The sequence below is a fragment of the Castanea sativa genome, chromosome 2 (genome assembly GCF_040712315.1).
Source record: "Castanea sativa cultivar Marrone di Chiusa Pesio chromosome 2, ASM4071231v1".
Taxonomy (NCBI): Eukaryota; Viridiplantae; Streptophyta; class Magnoliopsida; order Fagales; family Fagaceae; genus Castanea; species Castanea sativa.
Window position 1 is genome coordinate 4,764,139 of NC_134014.1, and position 15,428 is coordinate 4,779,566.

The 15,428-nt window shown below is 30.0% G+C and overlaps 1 protein-coding gene across 1 annotated transcript; it reads right to left on the minus strand.

The window, feature by feature from the left end:
* Positions 1–6,033: 6,033 nt before the first annotated feature.
* Positions 6,034–8,899, minus strand: LOC142625778 (uncharacterized). Its single transcript, XM_075799491.1, has 2 exons — positions 8,676–8,899; positions 6,034–8,398 (listed from the first exon to the last, which is right to left on the minus strand). The coding sequence occupies exon 2, from the start codon at positions 8,351–8,353 to the stop codon at positions 6,536–6,538; it is 1,818 nt and encodes a 605-aa protein (XP_075655606.1). The 5' UTR covers positions 8,354–8,398; positions 8,676–8,899; the 3' UTR covers positions 6,034–6,535.
* Positions 8,900–15,428: the final 6,529 nt, after the last annotated feature.

A 15,428-nucleotide genomic window follows, 5' to 3' on the forward strand; every position in this document is an offset into this window, starting at 1 on the left:
CTTAAAGGACGTCTTGAGAGATCCCCATGCTTTCTGCTGACCCTGGGAGTGACCACCTTACTAGCTCCGTCATTGAAATCAACGTGGTGGATTTCCTTGACCTTCTTTTTGCTGCGTGAGATCTCTGTTTCCTCTTCCCTAGTGAGCACACGGTGTTTGGGTCATGTCGTAGTTATATCCTGACCATATGAGGTACTTTTTATTGTAGTGGATATCTTATTTTATTGTGTTAAATGCTAAATAAATATATATATATATATATATATATATATATAATTGATATTAGGTGCATGGTTTTAAAAACCGAACCGAGGGCAAAACTGGATTTGCCTCTAGTTCCCAATTTTTACCGATTTTAAACATTTTTACCAAATGGAACTAGTACTTGGTTCTTAGTTGAACCGATTGAATCGATTGGTCCAATTCGGTTTTTAAAACCATGGTTGGGTGTTTTGTAAAGTGAAGTGGTAAAATTATGGTTTTGAAAACTAGACCGAATCAGTTGGTCAGACTGGTTCAACCAAGAATCAGTATGAGTCCAATTTGGTAAAAATGCCCAAACCAATCAAAACCGGGAACTGGAGGCAAATCTGGTTTTGCCCTAATCCGATTTTTAAAACCATGGGTAAAATAGATAAAGTAATTTTTTTTTTGGTGTCAAATTGCTAAATTTTTGGCACCACCTAATACTCTTTGGTATTTAACCTCGTTTTTAATTTTTTATTTAGATATTAATATCATGTGTGTTATATTTACATACATGATGCGGATGTATGTATAATAAATAAAAGATCAATATTGTTTTTGGATTAGAACAATATGTGAATATACATTTTGTTTGTTATTTTACCTAAAAGCATGGCCAAATTGGAAAACAAATATATACTAAACATAATAAATACTTAATTAGTTGGTGTTTCTAATGTGTATATCGTGAATATCTTATATGTAATTTTTCGATAATAAAAGAGTTGTCACATAAGTTAAAATAAGTTATGTGATTGCTCTGTTAGACAAAAGCAAAAAAAAAAAAAAAAAACTAACAAAAGTTAATAGGAAGATTAATAGTGCTCATTTTTAAAAAAATTATAAGAACCAATAACGCTCACTTGAAACTTCAAATATAAAAAATGCATAATAGGCAAACTTTAGAGATTAACATTGTAGTTTTGCCAAAATTATAAAATTTGTTCTTTTTTTACTAGATTTTCTATTCTTGTTAGTTTTTTTGTTGAGAAGATTCTATTCTTGTTAGTTGGTTACCAAATGTTTTTAGGTTTTGGTTTGTGAAATTATTTTGTTCCATGATATTTTTAATATCATTTGGAGTAGGTTGTGTATCTTGTCTTGCTTCGAATGGTAAGACGTAATTTGAGAGTTTCTCGCATATATTTCAAACTGTTATAGGGTAATAGGTGTTCCTCTTCTTATTCTTTTCTTTTTTTCCTTTTTCTACATGTCATTTGACTCATGTTGTTACTAATTATGCATGTGATTTAAAGCATTTGGTTTATGTCCATTACGGTAGTAGAACTTAATAGAAGATGTTTGTTGGAGAAGTTCATTGAATGAATCCCATTTCCATTGAGAGAGCTAATTTTTGGCTACCTAAAAAAGATATTTAAATTTTGAAAATAGAAAATATTTCATTGTGTATAAAATTACACCAAAAAATACACATTAAAAAATAAAGTGTTTTTTGAGTGGATTTTAACCATACATGATACATTCATATATTTATTGATGTATCTTTAAAAAAGGAATATATAAGTTTATATCATAGATAGACATAAAGTGTGATAGTTGGAATTGATATTAGATTTTTTTTTTTCTTTCTTTTAGAGAAAGTATTAGAGTAAATTTTGTTAATATATAAATTGATTGATATATCAGATTATAGGTTAGACTATGGGTCTGATTATGGGGGTGGGTTATGATTTTTTTTTTTTGAGAGAGAATTTCAACTTATAGCGTCCGCTCCTGATGATAGCTCTTTATTATCAAACCAAAAATTCAATAAGCTTTTAGCGTAAATAAGAATTAAACCTCAAATCTCTTATTTGACTTATCCCTAATTATGGGGGTGGGTTATGAGTTAAGTTGGGATTATAAAGTCTTCAACCTTAGTCCAGCTCAAATCTAGTATTATTGATATGTTTCAACCTTAAAAGTGACAATTGACTAATTCACTCTTGTTGTGTCCCATTTCCCGTTATTTTCCTAGCTAGCTGGGTAACCAAATTCAGTTGTATGTCATTGGACGATTTGGGCATCAAAGTTTCCACTAGTTGATCACCATGATGTTTTGCGAAATTATTTATAGAACTCACTGTTGAATTTTCAAATCTTATTATCCGATAACTAGAGCCAAACAAGAATTCTAAATACTTGTAATTATATATTTGAATGATATTTCACATTTGCGAAGATGGTGGTGTGAATCAGGCCGAAAGGGCCAAAATGGGAATTTAACATTAATTTTTAAACATTATAATTAGTAGTTACTGTTTACAAACTATATTTTTTACTAACATCTCGAGTCTGGGAGACTCGATTTTGGGGGCCAAAATCGAGTCTCAAAGACTCGATTTCCATGGTCTATCATGTCTGACGTGGCATTTTATAAATCAAAAAAATTTCAAGTCTCTCCCAGAAACACAGAAATCCTAGCACAACGAAATACCAAAAAAAAAAAAAAAGAAATCCCAGAAACACAACAATCTCAATCTCAGCACAATCAGATCAGAGCTCACCTCTCAGCACAATCTCACAGCAATCAGATCAGACCTCACCTCACCTCACCTCGCTTGGGTCGCGCGCCTGGGTCGCACCGCCTCGATCGCACTGTTGGGTTAGCGACGATGGGTCTGTGATGGCTGGGCTTGTGCAGATCAACATGGAGGAAGAAAGAAGTAGATGGAGAGGCAGTGAGGAGAGAGACATGGAGAACAGATGCACATAGGAAATGAAACGCAGAAAAAAAGAAGGAGAAGGAAAATAAGAAAAAACAAAGTGAAAGATATAAATCGAGTCTCAGATACTTGATTTTCAGGTAGACTCCACGTGGAAAAAATGTCACATCAGACTTGATCCGACCATGAAAATTGAGTTTTTGAGACTCGATTTATAGGCCCAAAATCAAGTCTCTTAGTCTCGAGATGTTAGTAAAAAATATAATTTATAAACCGTACTTACTAATTATAATGTTTAAAAATTAATGTTAAATTCCCATTTTGGCCATCAGAAACCAATGCAAAGTTTTGAAGAATTGTTCGTGAGAACACCCTAAACTTGTGGAAGTCTTGTTATGTAATCCAGACAATTCATGGCCCAAAAAAACATAAAACCAGCATATCCAATCCTACTGTTTGAGACCCAATAGGAGTATCTTGGCCCAATGAGATTGCTAATTAAAACCACAGACAGGTCTCACCAAATAAAGAAAAAGGCTGCTGGCAGGTTTAGGTCAGACAGAAAATGGGAGAAGAAAAATTTTAGGATCCCTATTTTATTTAATTTTTCAAGGTTGTGTTTTTTTTTAGGAGTTGGACGATTAGATTAGAATATGATAGATTGTTAGGTTAGTCCTTTTTACCAAAAAGAAGGTTTGTCCTTGAATAAATCTTCTGGGTTTATAATAGATATAGATTAGGGTTCATTTGAGTTATTTTGCCATCTATATATATGGTTTGATGTTGATTAATAAAGTAAACTAGAAAAATTATTATTGAGTTAGTTTTCACTTTAAAGGTCTTGAATCTAAAAGCTCTCTCGAAATAGTTCATTTATCAATTAAAAGATCTTGCCCACCGTTATTATTATTTTTTAATTTTCAAAGTACAAAATTACCCTGATATTTTCATCTTTATACTTTTAATAATAAGAACATAATAATAATTTACTCTTTATTCTTTCACTTTTTATTTATCTATACTATATAGCAAATACACATCTAAAAACATAAATATTTTCTATCCTCACCATTTTCTCTCATTCCAACCAAAATAGAGCACAATTGATTTTCTTTCTTATCATCTTAAACATTGATTTTCTAATGAATCTTTAAAAAAAAAAAAAACTAAAAAACTAAAGGAAAATATTTCGAGCTGTTCAAATAATGAAATACTAAAATCCTATTCTTATCTATAAATAAAATATGATAAAATAAAAAGACAAAAATGCTTTTTTTTTTTTTATTTGTAATTTATACATAGACTCAATAAACATAGCAAATGTGTTTTTCTTTTCTTTTTCCTTTTTTTGCTAATACATAGAAAATGTGTTAAATCATGTGGGTTTTGATAAAATAATAATAATAATAATAATAATAATCTCCTTCATTTTGAAATGGATAAACATATATCTTTTTTTTTTTAGACTAGAATTAAAACTCAAATCTCTTATTCTTATCAGAAACTTATATAAATTTAAATGAATATATGTACATCCCAGTATTTGTAATAATTATTAATTTTTTTGTATTAATTATAATTTGACTTGACCTTTTAAGAAAAATATATTTGTTTATGTACAAATTTTTTGTTTTGTTTTTGTTTTAAGATATAACTATATTTTCATCCAAATTATTTTTGAATAAAACAAACCAGTGCTATCCCTATCAATCAAAATTCAAAACTCTAGCTAAGCCTACTGATTATACCGACTATTCCTTTCATTTCATATTTTAGATTGTTTTGAGGTGGCAAGTGACAACTTGGCCGGGAAGATTCTTTAGAGCCAGCGGAAGAGTAAGAAGTTGCATTAAACGACAAGAAGTTGACCGCAATGTCCTTCAAAAGCAGAAAACGACACTCCTTTTGCAATCGTTTACAACGGTACAAAGTAGGAAACAACCTTTTCTGGCTGCCGCCTACTGTGGAAAAAGGATAGATTTTTTGTTGTCGTTTTTTTCCAGGGATAATTACATTTTCTTCTCTCTTTTTTTGCCGTTGATTACGTTCAAAACTTTTTTTTTTTAAATTAAAAAAATTCTCCATCAGAAAATTAATTATTACAAAAAAGAACAAATAGAGCATCTAATTTGTGAACATAAAGAACAAATAATACATATAATTTACACAAATTAAATGTTTAATATTAATCGGACCATACTTTTTGTCAATAGTTTTGTAACTCTTTTGACATTTTTTAGTGTCAAAAAATAAAAATAAATAAACCATACCTCTTACAACACTACATAAAAAGGTTTAGACAAAATAAAATCTTCTGCTAAGTTTAAAACTGAAAAACCCGAATCTAATGAACAATGTGGAAATTTTCTTTATTTTAGGTAAACAATGTGGGAAGTGAAACCCTGTGGATCATTAACACAATCCTATATTAAAAAAGAATAAGATTTTCTTTAACAATTAATTGTAAAACTTAAGAGTTTGGTTAAGTGCTTTTCAGACTTCATAAGATTTATGAGTTTATGGTTCATGTCCTTATTTTTTGAAAAACAAAAATTTGTATAAAACATCATTTTTATAGAGCATTAAATATAACTTAATTTATGTCCTTAGAACACTAGTTAACAAAAACCTAAGCTAAATATCTTATGAACTACTTCTAATAGAAAATTAATTACTCCTACTTAAAATCCTTTGCAACCAAGCTTTAGCAAGAAGAAAAAGAGTTAGCATTTATTTAGGATCTCTTTGCTAGTCAAGATTTTGCTTTGCGTAGATTGTGAAAAAAGATGACGAGGATGCATATAAACCCATAATATATATAAAATGAATGAATAGAATTGGTTTGGATTCCCCAACAAACTCTCTTTTTTCAATGATGTGTGTGAGCTTTGGCCCCATGCCTCCAAAGCAAGAATCTTTCTTATTGTTCATAAAAGTAGCAGTAATTAGCATGAACATGCAATTTGTAGTCATTGACTCATGCGGCTCCAAGAGCTGGCATAGTACATAGTACATACATAAAACAATTTGTAAATTTACTTGGCAATTTGCCAAATATAAAGCTTTTGTTAGTTGTATATGTCTCAAAAAAAAATTTGAGAGAGAGAGAGAGAGAAGTATGTATATGCCTAAAAACAATACTCTGTTATTAAGTTAAGATGCAGTTCAAGCAGATAAGAAGGTAACAGAACGGCAAAGTATACACCAGAAATATGCAACTATGATGCCCTATATTGATATCAGCCAGTACTTATTTCTATTTCTGAAATTCTGGACATCTCAAACCCTACAAGCGTGATAACCATATTTTATCTATATTTATATGGAAAAAAAAAGTTTATAAACAAATAAAGAATGCCATCTGATCTAATGAACATTAGGAACCAATATATATAACTCTCATTACCTCATACTTTTTCCTCCCCAGTAGCAACTCAAATTTCTATCAGTACTCTAACAATGGCCTTCAATCCTTCTTTTTTTTTTTTTTTGGCATGAAGTCAGAAAGGACCTGCAATCCACATTCTCTCTATAGTGTCATTACGCTGCTATCTGAGCGCTCCACCTGCTAAGGAAGATTGCCCAAAATTCATCCTCTGAACGTGTCAAACCTCTCTAACGCGCTATGTTGCACAGAGTGCATTGAGCAACACATGAACTAACATGAGGTCTACGAAATACTGGTGCCCAATTTGCCCATCTCTCCACTTCATCTTTGCAGGAGCTCGGCCATAATGCACTCCATCATTGCAACGGTTATCAAAATGCCAAGGAAAAGTCATATCAAAGTCATCAATCACACCGGAAACTACCCCAGCTTGCTTCAATTTCTCCACCAATACCCCATTAAATGCCTCCATCTTATTGGGGTTAAATGCAAGTGACCGTGCATATCCACCAGTTGCTATTGTGGTCCTGTAAAAAACCTTTGGCACTGCCAACCCTCTCCGCTTCACTGACTCCAAAACTTCTGCCCAAAACGAAGCTGCATAATCTGCCCCAGCAGAGAAAGCCCTTATGTTTTTCCACTTAACACCATCATGTAATCCAGAGTTCATGATCATAGTGTCTGGAACAGTGTTTTCTGAGAAGTACTGTTTTAACAAATTCCTAAACCCTTCATCTTGCAACGAATTCAAACCTTCATAATTCTTCGTCTCATTCCAATGCCCGTTGAAAATGCTAGTAATTCTAACTGTCTGAGATGGGTCTTTTGGGTTTGAGAAGTTCATATCAAACCGCCTAGGAACTGAGGGGATCTCAGGTAAATCTAGAACAAAATTGAGCATGTTCCGTATCGTGTCAACATGATTCGAGTCACCCCAGAAGAAAATCCAGCGATTCTTCAAGCAATTCCAAGCAGAATCGGCTACAAACAATCTAAAAGTACAGTGTGTCGAGTAGACCCAACCATTACTCTCTAACAATCCTAATGAACCACTACACCATGGACTCTGGCATGGAAAGTCAGGCTTTAGGCATCGGTACCGCCCATCATTACCAATTTCGCAATCATCATTCTTACCATGCCGAGTCCACCTCCCATACCAAATATCCCTGCTAAAATCAGATTCTTTACAAGTTTGTAGTTCAGGTAAATGACTTGAACCTTTGTAAAACCTGATTGGAATCCTACGAAGCTCACGGTCAACTGCAAACCGCCAAGGTGAAAACTTCAGACCCTCAAAGTGCCTATAAAGCAAGATCACAGTGAGATGGTAATCCCCAACAAAATCCGGATGAACCTGAAGTGAAACAGAATAAGACCCGTTGCCAAAATCTTTGACTAAAGGCCTAGATTTCCAAGAATCCCCTAAAAGATCTGTCTCAAAGTAATCCCCACCTAAACACCTAGGATTTCCAAACTCATCCAGTGCCTGAAAACCAAACTCATGGATTTCACCAGCTGACAAACTAACCAAGTTCCCACCTCTATCATCCAAACCAGGAATTGAAATATTCAGTGTCTTAGAATCCTTACAAGGTTCACCTCCTGGAGCTAACCACCTAGCCAGAAGATTGGAGGTCAAGTTGGGTTCCAATTCAGCTGAAACCCAACTCAAATTTGATAAAGCTATGTGGTGCAGTTGATTCTTGGCTGGTTTTTTAGGAGGCCCAGTTGAATTCTTAACAACAAGTGGTTCAAGAATGTTGGAATTGAAGTGGGTCGTATTAGATACAATGTCTGATGCGTTAAGATGCAATTTTTGATGGGTTTGTGTGAGATTTACAGGACGAGTGCTGACCTTCACGTTTCTGTATTCTTGCCTGAGCCTCCAAGCTTCAAGAAAGCTCTTAATGGTGCACCCATCTACGCTCCAAACGACAACCATCCCAACAAAAACAAAAGCTGTCAGCAACCCAAAGCGCCAATGAAGCAAGGGACCTGACCTTGACATCCATGGATTCCAAGGTGGTGAACTCACTGCCTTCTCTGGCATCTCTAATCACCACCACCACCACCACCACAAAAAAAAAGCACCAATCTAAAAAACAAAATCCAGAAAATGCAAAAAGAAAAAAAGAAAGCCAGGTTAACAAGTTAATTTCTTTCTCAACAAAAACCAACAAACAATAAAAAAAAAAAACTTATTTTCTCAAGAAAAATGAACACATGGCACATGCACATGCCCAGAAACAAAAAACAAATAATAACAAACAAAAAAAATGGAATCTTTTTGTTTTTGTTGGATTAAAACATAAGTTTTGATATTAAAAGACAGATGAAAATAACAGAAAGTTAAAAACTTGACTTTAACTTACAGGTTATGTTACAAGGTAGGAATTTTTGTTTCTTTAAGCTTCTCTAACAGATAAAATCCCTCCGAGAAGGGATGCCCCGAAAAAGAAGCGCAATGCAGCTCTCAAATATTGGACTTTTCTCTTTCTTTTCTGTTCCTATGGTCTCAACTTTCAACAGAAAGAGAGAGACTCAGAGAGACACTCAGAGAGAGAAATGGTGCTTTTTATTTTTGCTCTCTTTGCTCATTTTTTTTATAAGCTCTCTTTGCTTTTTATAGTAATTACAAATGTTTTTTTTTAACATGATGATTAGTTAATTACAAAAGTTTGTTAGCAATAAATTTGTTTTCTCAAAAATAGTGTAGCCAAAGACAGAAATTGGAAAAAAAAGGGGGGGGGGGGGGAATATTTGTATTTTTGGATATAATAAAGATTAATTATTAGACAGTTATTAAAAATGGAGGGTGTGAGGTAAATTAATTTAAAAAATAATATGTACACAATATTTTTTCAGTACTTTCACTATAAATTCAAGTAAAAGATTGTTATTGATAGTTAAAATTTATTGTGAAAATGTTGTTAAAACATTATGAACTAACATTTTTCAATTTTTTTCATATAATAAAAAGACAAATGTTATATTCATAATATTTTTACAACAAATTTTATGTGATAGATATTTACTGTTATTAGTTGGTAAGAAAGTAATTTTACTGGTAAATTTAAATTAAATACCTATAACATTTTGCCCTATAAATATTTGTTGTGAAATTTTATTGACTTAGTACTTTTTGATTAAAAAAAGATATTTGTATTTTTAGTCATAATAAAGGTTAATCATTAGATGGTTATGAAAAATGGAGAGGGTGAGGTGAAGTATTTTATTTTATTAATAGAAAAACAAAAAAGAGATTTTTTGTATTTTTAGACACAATAAAGATTAATTAATAGATGGTTACGGAAAGTGGAGGGAATGAGGTGAAGTATTTTATTTTATTTTTGGGAGCTAGGAAAGAAAGAAAGAGACTTGTGTGAGAGGACGACAATTTTTATAGTATTTGGACCAAAATGCCCTTGATGTGTTGAGGAAATGGCAGGAATGTACGGAGGAATAATGGAGGACAGAGAAAGATAAGCCGCGTTGTGTTAGATTGGAAAGGCCCCTTCGTCGGTGATTGCGGTGGTGGCATTTATGTCTTTTTGGGCGCATTAAATTAATTGTTGGAGAATGTGCATGGTGGTTTGTAATACGTAAGCATGTGCAGTGTTCTCATCATTTTGTGTGGTGTGGCAATGACCCATCACAAAATGACAAAAGATACCAACAGTGCTTAAAATAAAGTATTCCAATAGGTGGCTTTAGGCAGTGTGGGTCCAAACCAAAAAAAAGAGACAGGAATCCAAAACCTAAAAAATTTTAATATTATAAAAGACTATAAATATATTTTGGGTCTTAAAAAGTTAAAAGTTAGAATTGTTTTGGGAATTTGTTGGTTTGTTTTTGTTTTTAAATCTTATTGTTTTAGTTTAGTATAATAGTATTCCATAACTTATTTACATAGTATTTATAATTTTTGATAGCTTAAGAGTTAGATATAATTTTTTGGTAGTTTTTAAGTTAAATGTGTTATGAAAAACTAAAAATAGTTTTATTTCCAAACAGCTAAAAGCTACTTTATTTGGAAGAAAACCGAGACAAGAAGTAAAAAATGAAACTATTTTTAACAATTCTCAAGCTCAAAGTTTATTTTGTTCCCTTATGCTTTAAAATTTTAATTTTAATATTTCATGTTTGATTTTGTTATGAACAAATTTAAGCTATAAAATTAGTTGTAACCTAGGGCTGGGCTACAACTTTATTTGATAAAATAAATATTACTACATATTTTAAAAATCTAACTATTAAATTGCATATTCTTTAAACTCCTAATACACATGTCAAATTTTGTATCAGTCGGATATTATTTACTATATAATCTATAACCTTATATTTTATACATAATTTTAAACTACAAAAACTTGTAATTTAAACAATTTTATTAATGACATAGCTATTAATCTTTAATTTTCTAGAATTTTTGCAAACATGGATGATCTAAGAAAAAAATGTAATCCAATGGTGGATTTGTCAAAATTTACTACCAATAAAAAGATATTGAATAATATTATAACCTTAGACTACAGTCAATTTTGTAAATAAATTATCATTTTGTTATTATATTGGTTTTCTACGTTTTAAAATTATCATTTTGTCTTCATGTTTTTTTATATATAAAAGACTAAAGTATAATCATAGCTATTAAAAGTCGAGATTATTTTCATTTTTTCTTCTATGTTTTAAAATTTTCATTTTGATTGTTCACATTTTATTCTATTTTTATATTGGTATTTTGCATATTATCATTTTGTGCCTTCTTGTTTGATTCAATTTTTCATTTGGTCATTTACGTTTCAACCCTTCATGAAAAAAAAAAATTGAAAAGTAAAATAGAAAGCTAAATCTAACGTGAAGGGGCAGTATCAAAATTTTGAAACATAAATGGCCAATATGAAAAAGAACCAAAAATAAAAGGTAAAAATGAAAATTTTAAAATATAAAGGGTTAAGGGTGTATTTAGATACTGCTTATTTGTAAAAAACAGAAAATTTATTGCTAAAAACACTGTAGCAAAAACTTTTAACGCGTTTTTAGTACTTGGTTGGTCTATGAATAATACCATGGGAACAGCCAAACGCAAACACAAACATAAATCATCACAAAACAAACGCACGCTAAAAGTGTATACAAAGGGAATGTTATGATATTATGGAATGTTTAGAGAGTAATTAATTGAGATTATATTATTTTAAGACCTATATTAATGGTTTTTTATTCAATGTTTGAAATTCACAATGTGTTAATAATACCGAAATAATATAATAGTATGCAAAGATAGCAAAGAACAATGTTTGGTTATAAATTGATATGAAACTATATTTTTTAACTCATTACGTAATGATTTATAAACTTTTTCCTTAAACCATTAATTCATTATGAGAATAGTTAATAAATACTATAAAGGCATTGGTTTAAGAAGTATTTTTTAAAACTTTTTATCCGAAAAAAAAAACTAATTTTCTTTAAAATCTTTATATATATATATTTTTTAATGAAAGTGATAAAAATTTTCTTATAATAATATGTTAACAAATATCCAAAGAGTTCTCTTAAAAAAAAAAAAAAACTATGGATATCTATTGACAAGACCAGAAGACCTATTCATCAATTAGGCGCTTTGTGATTCGTACTTATGATGTTTCTTGTTGTCCAAACTTGTCATTAGGGCCACAATTTTAATTTTCTTGTTCACAAGGGAGATTTTAGTTGCAGGGGACACATCGAAAGCTATGTCACTATGAATTATGAAACATCCTATTCCAACAAAGCATGGTGATCTATGCCATTGCCATTTAAAAATTGGCATAGGTGTGCAACCGTAAACCATACCTTAATACTAAATCGATATCTTCCATGCACAATATTTAAGGTAAATATAATAATTTATAAATTGTTTTTAAAGAGTTTGTATTAATCCATTCAAAATTAAGTAATAAGATATTTAAGAAAATAAGAGAACATTTTACCTGAAGTTATAGGAGTAAAACATAGTGTAAGATCAATTTTTTTATTTTGTTTAAAAATAAAATTTGATAGATGATTGAAATAATTTAAAATAACCGATAATTTTTTTTAAATTTTTTTCAAACTGTTAGTGAAATAATTTTATTTAAAATATTAATTTATTTTTTTAGGAATTTTGATAAAAAGTTCACAAATGCCATAATTAGTTCGATAATTTGAATGTAATTAATAGTTATATGCAATGAGGACTCTTTTGTTTATCAAGATAAAATTCTAAATGCTTAAAACAAAGGTCCCTGTGATATAAAGAAAATAAAATAAAAGAAAAACATCTATTTCAATTTCATATAATTACATTGTGTAAGACAAATTAAGTACTAGTTTTTCTTATATAGCAGTATAAAATAGTGCAGAGTTCTAGGAAAGCTTAAAGGTAATAGTAATACACCTAATATTGATCCAAATACTCCATATTATTCCTATAAAAAAACTCCATATTATTAACGGATATATATATATATATATATATTTTATATCATTTATTTCTAGTACACTTTAAAAAAAAAATATAGATCCTATATTAGATGAACGGTCACTCAAAAATCGTAGGAAGAACTATTGTTACAATAAAAATTTGACAACTTTATAAAATAAAATAAAAAAACATGTTGACGACGCAACTAGTGTTACATATTTGATTCATTGTTCCGCAATGAAATAAAGCTCACTAATTCTTTAACATGATTTTTGCTCACAAATAAGGCTTGTAGTTTCAACTCCATTGCAAAAATGACAAAAATAATTGAGGATTTTTGTTATCAACTCAATTATGAAAAGTTTAATTTTGAGAAAATGGAACAAATTTTACAAAGAGGAGTCGTCCTTATAATTACAATGGATTTATATATAAATGTCTTTTTTTTTTTTTTTTTTGAGAAACTAAAATGTCTTTATTTTTTAGAAGCGATATATAAATGTCTTTTTATAAGAAGTTGGATATAAATGGACTATACACCTTTGATAAGATCTTTTTTTTTATTATTTTTTATTTTTTATATAATGATAAGATCTTGGTATTGATATCTCATATAGTTTATAGATATAATATTATTTTCGTATGGTCAAGAATCATTTTTTTTTTCATGAAAGTAATATTTTATCTATAGTGTCCTGGATCGATCATTTTCTACTACCTTTTTTTTTGATTGATTGATTATTTTATACTACCCTCGAGCATATACGTGATACCAAAATTAATATGGTCAAGAATAATTTTTTTTCATGAAAGTAATATTTTATCTATAGTGTCCTGGATCATTTTCTAATACCTTTTTTTTTTGATTGATTGATTATTTTATACTACCCTCAAGCATATACGTGATACCAAAATTAAAAAGGACATGAGCTCATATGTGTCATGGTGGTGTACTTTATAAAACTCCATCGGAAGATATATCCGTATACAATTGGGTTGGTTTCAAGTTAATAGAGTAATATTAGATAACTCAATTTTTTTCAAGTGAATGTGAATATTGCCAGATTTCAAGGTTGAGTTATATTTTCTTCATATATTTTTTATGCTTACAAAATTACAAGATTATCAAAGATTAATAACTATATTATCTATCAAATGTTTAAAAAAATGTTAAATTAAAAAAATGGGTAGGGGAATAGAAAATAAAATCCACTTGACACGAAATTTGTCATGCATTTTAAGAACATAGAGAACATGAATTCAACGGTGAAATTTTCAAAATTTTAATTCAATAAAAAATTATTAGATGGTGTAACATTACTTAAAGTTAAATTACATCACGTATACTTTAATCTTAATAACCCCCTCGCCCTCTCCCACACACACACACACACACACAAACATATTTATATATAGAAGATGACATTACGGATGGAATAATGACACAAAATTTAACATAGATCAATAACTTAGAGAATATGTAATCCAAAAGTTAAATATTTTCAAAATATAAATTTAAAACAAAATTTATTCAAGGGTGTTTCATTGATAGAGAGATAGTACGATGTTGGTATTGTCGTACTTGCTAAGATTGATGAGAGAGAGAGAGAGACAGAGAGATTTATGAATTGTGTTTGAATAGCATATATATATATATATATATATATATATATTAATATATATAATTATATATATGAGTTTATCTTGGTAGTTGGATCATGGATGGCAGTGAAGTGTTCAATGGATGGTGGAAGATTATGGCTAATTGTGTGAATTTAATGGAAGTATTTGTCAAATATTTCTAAAATAGTAAAATGACTTCACCATGTCAAGAAATTTTTTTATTGGTTTTGGTTGTCTCCTTTTGTTTCAAAATATGAAGATGTATTGTTTAACAAAAATTCACCTGAAAACTGTCCTTTTTTATTTTTTTTTGGTGTGTGTGTGTGTGGGGGCACTAGTTTCAGTCATTATTATTATTTCTTATGAATATATAAGTTATTTAATTTTTTTGTATTATCAAATAATTATCACTTAAATTATTTATGGGCATTCAATGTTCACCCACCGGCAATGGCAGAGCAAGTTTTAATGTCTATTGTGACTTTTTTCTCTTACATTTTTTTAGGGTTTAATTAACTCAAATATCTGACTAAATATCAGTCCACAATTCACCAACCATTTTTTAATACGAGAAAGAGAAGCACATGAAGATGAAAGTATGCCTTTCGCAAGCATACTTCTCTTTTAGTCATATGCTTGGATTTTTTTAATTGAATGAATATTTAGGTACTAATAGCCCAAATTTGTCAATATTAAGTTAATTCTAAAGTGTTGATTTAATAGTTTTTAAAACCTCATGATATTTAAGAAATCTTGAGTTTGTAACTTCTTGCCCCAATCTTGAGTCCACTCTCGTATGATTCCTATCTTTAATAACTTGGTGTTTGTGACTACTGCGCACTTTTGGTACGGTAGTCACTTCACAAGCATAAATGTTTGTGATCACTCCACAAGTATAAATGCTTGTGGAGCATGAGGGAGAAAGAATCGGAGTTCAAGTCTCCAGAAAGGAGTTTTACACACATATATTGATATATACTTAGATTAGATTAGAGTATAAATTTTATCTTGTAAAAAAAAAAAAAACTCGATGCATGTGAGATGGAAACTGCAC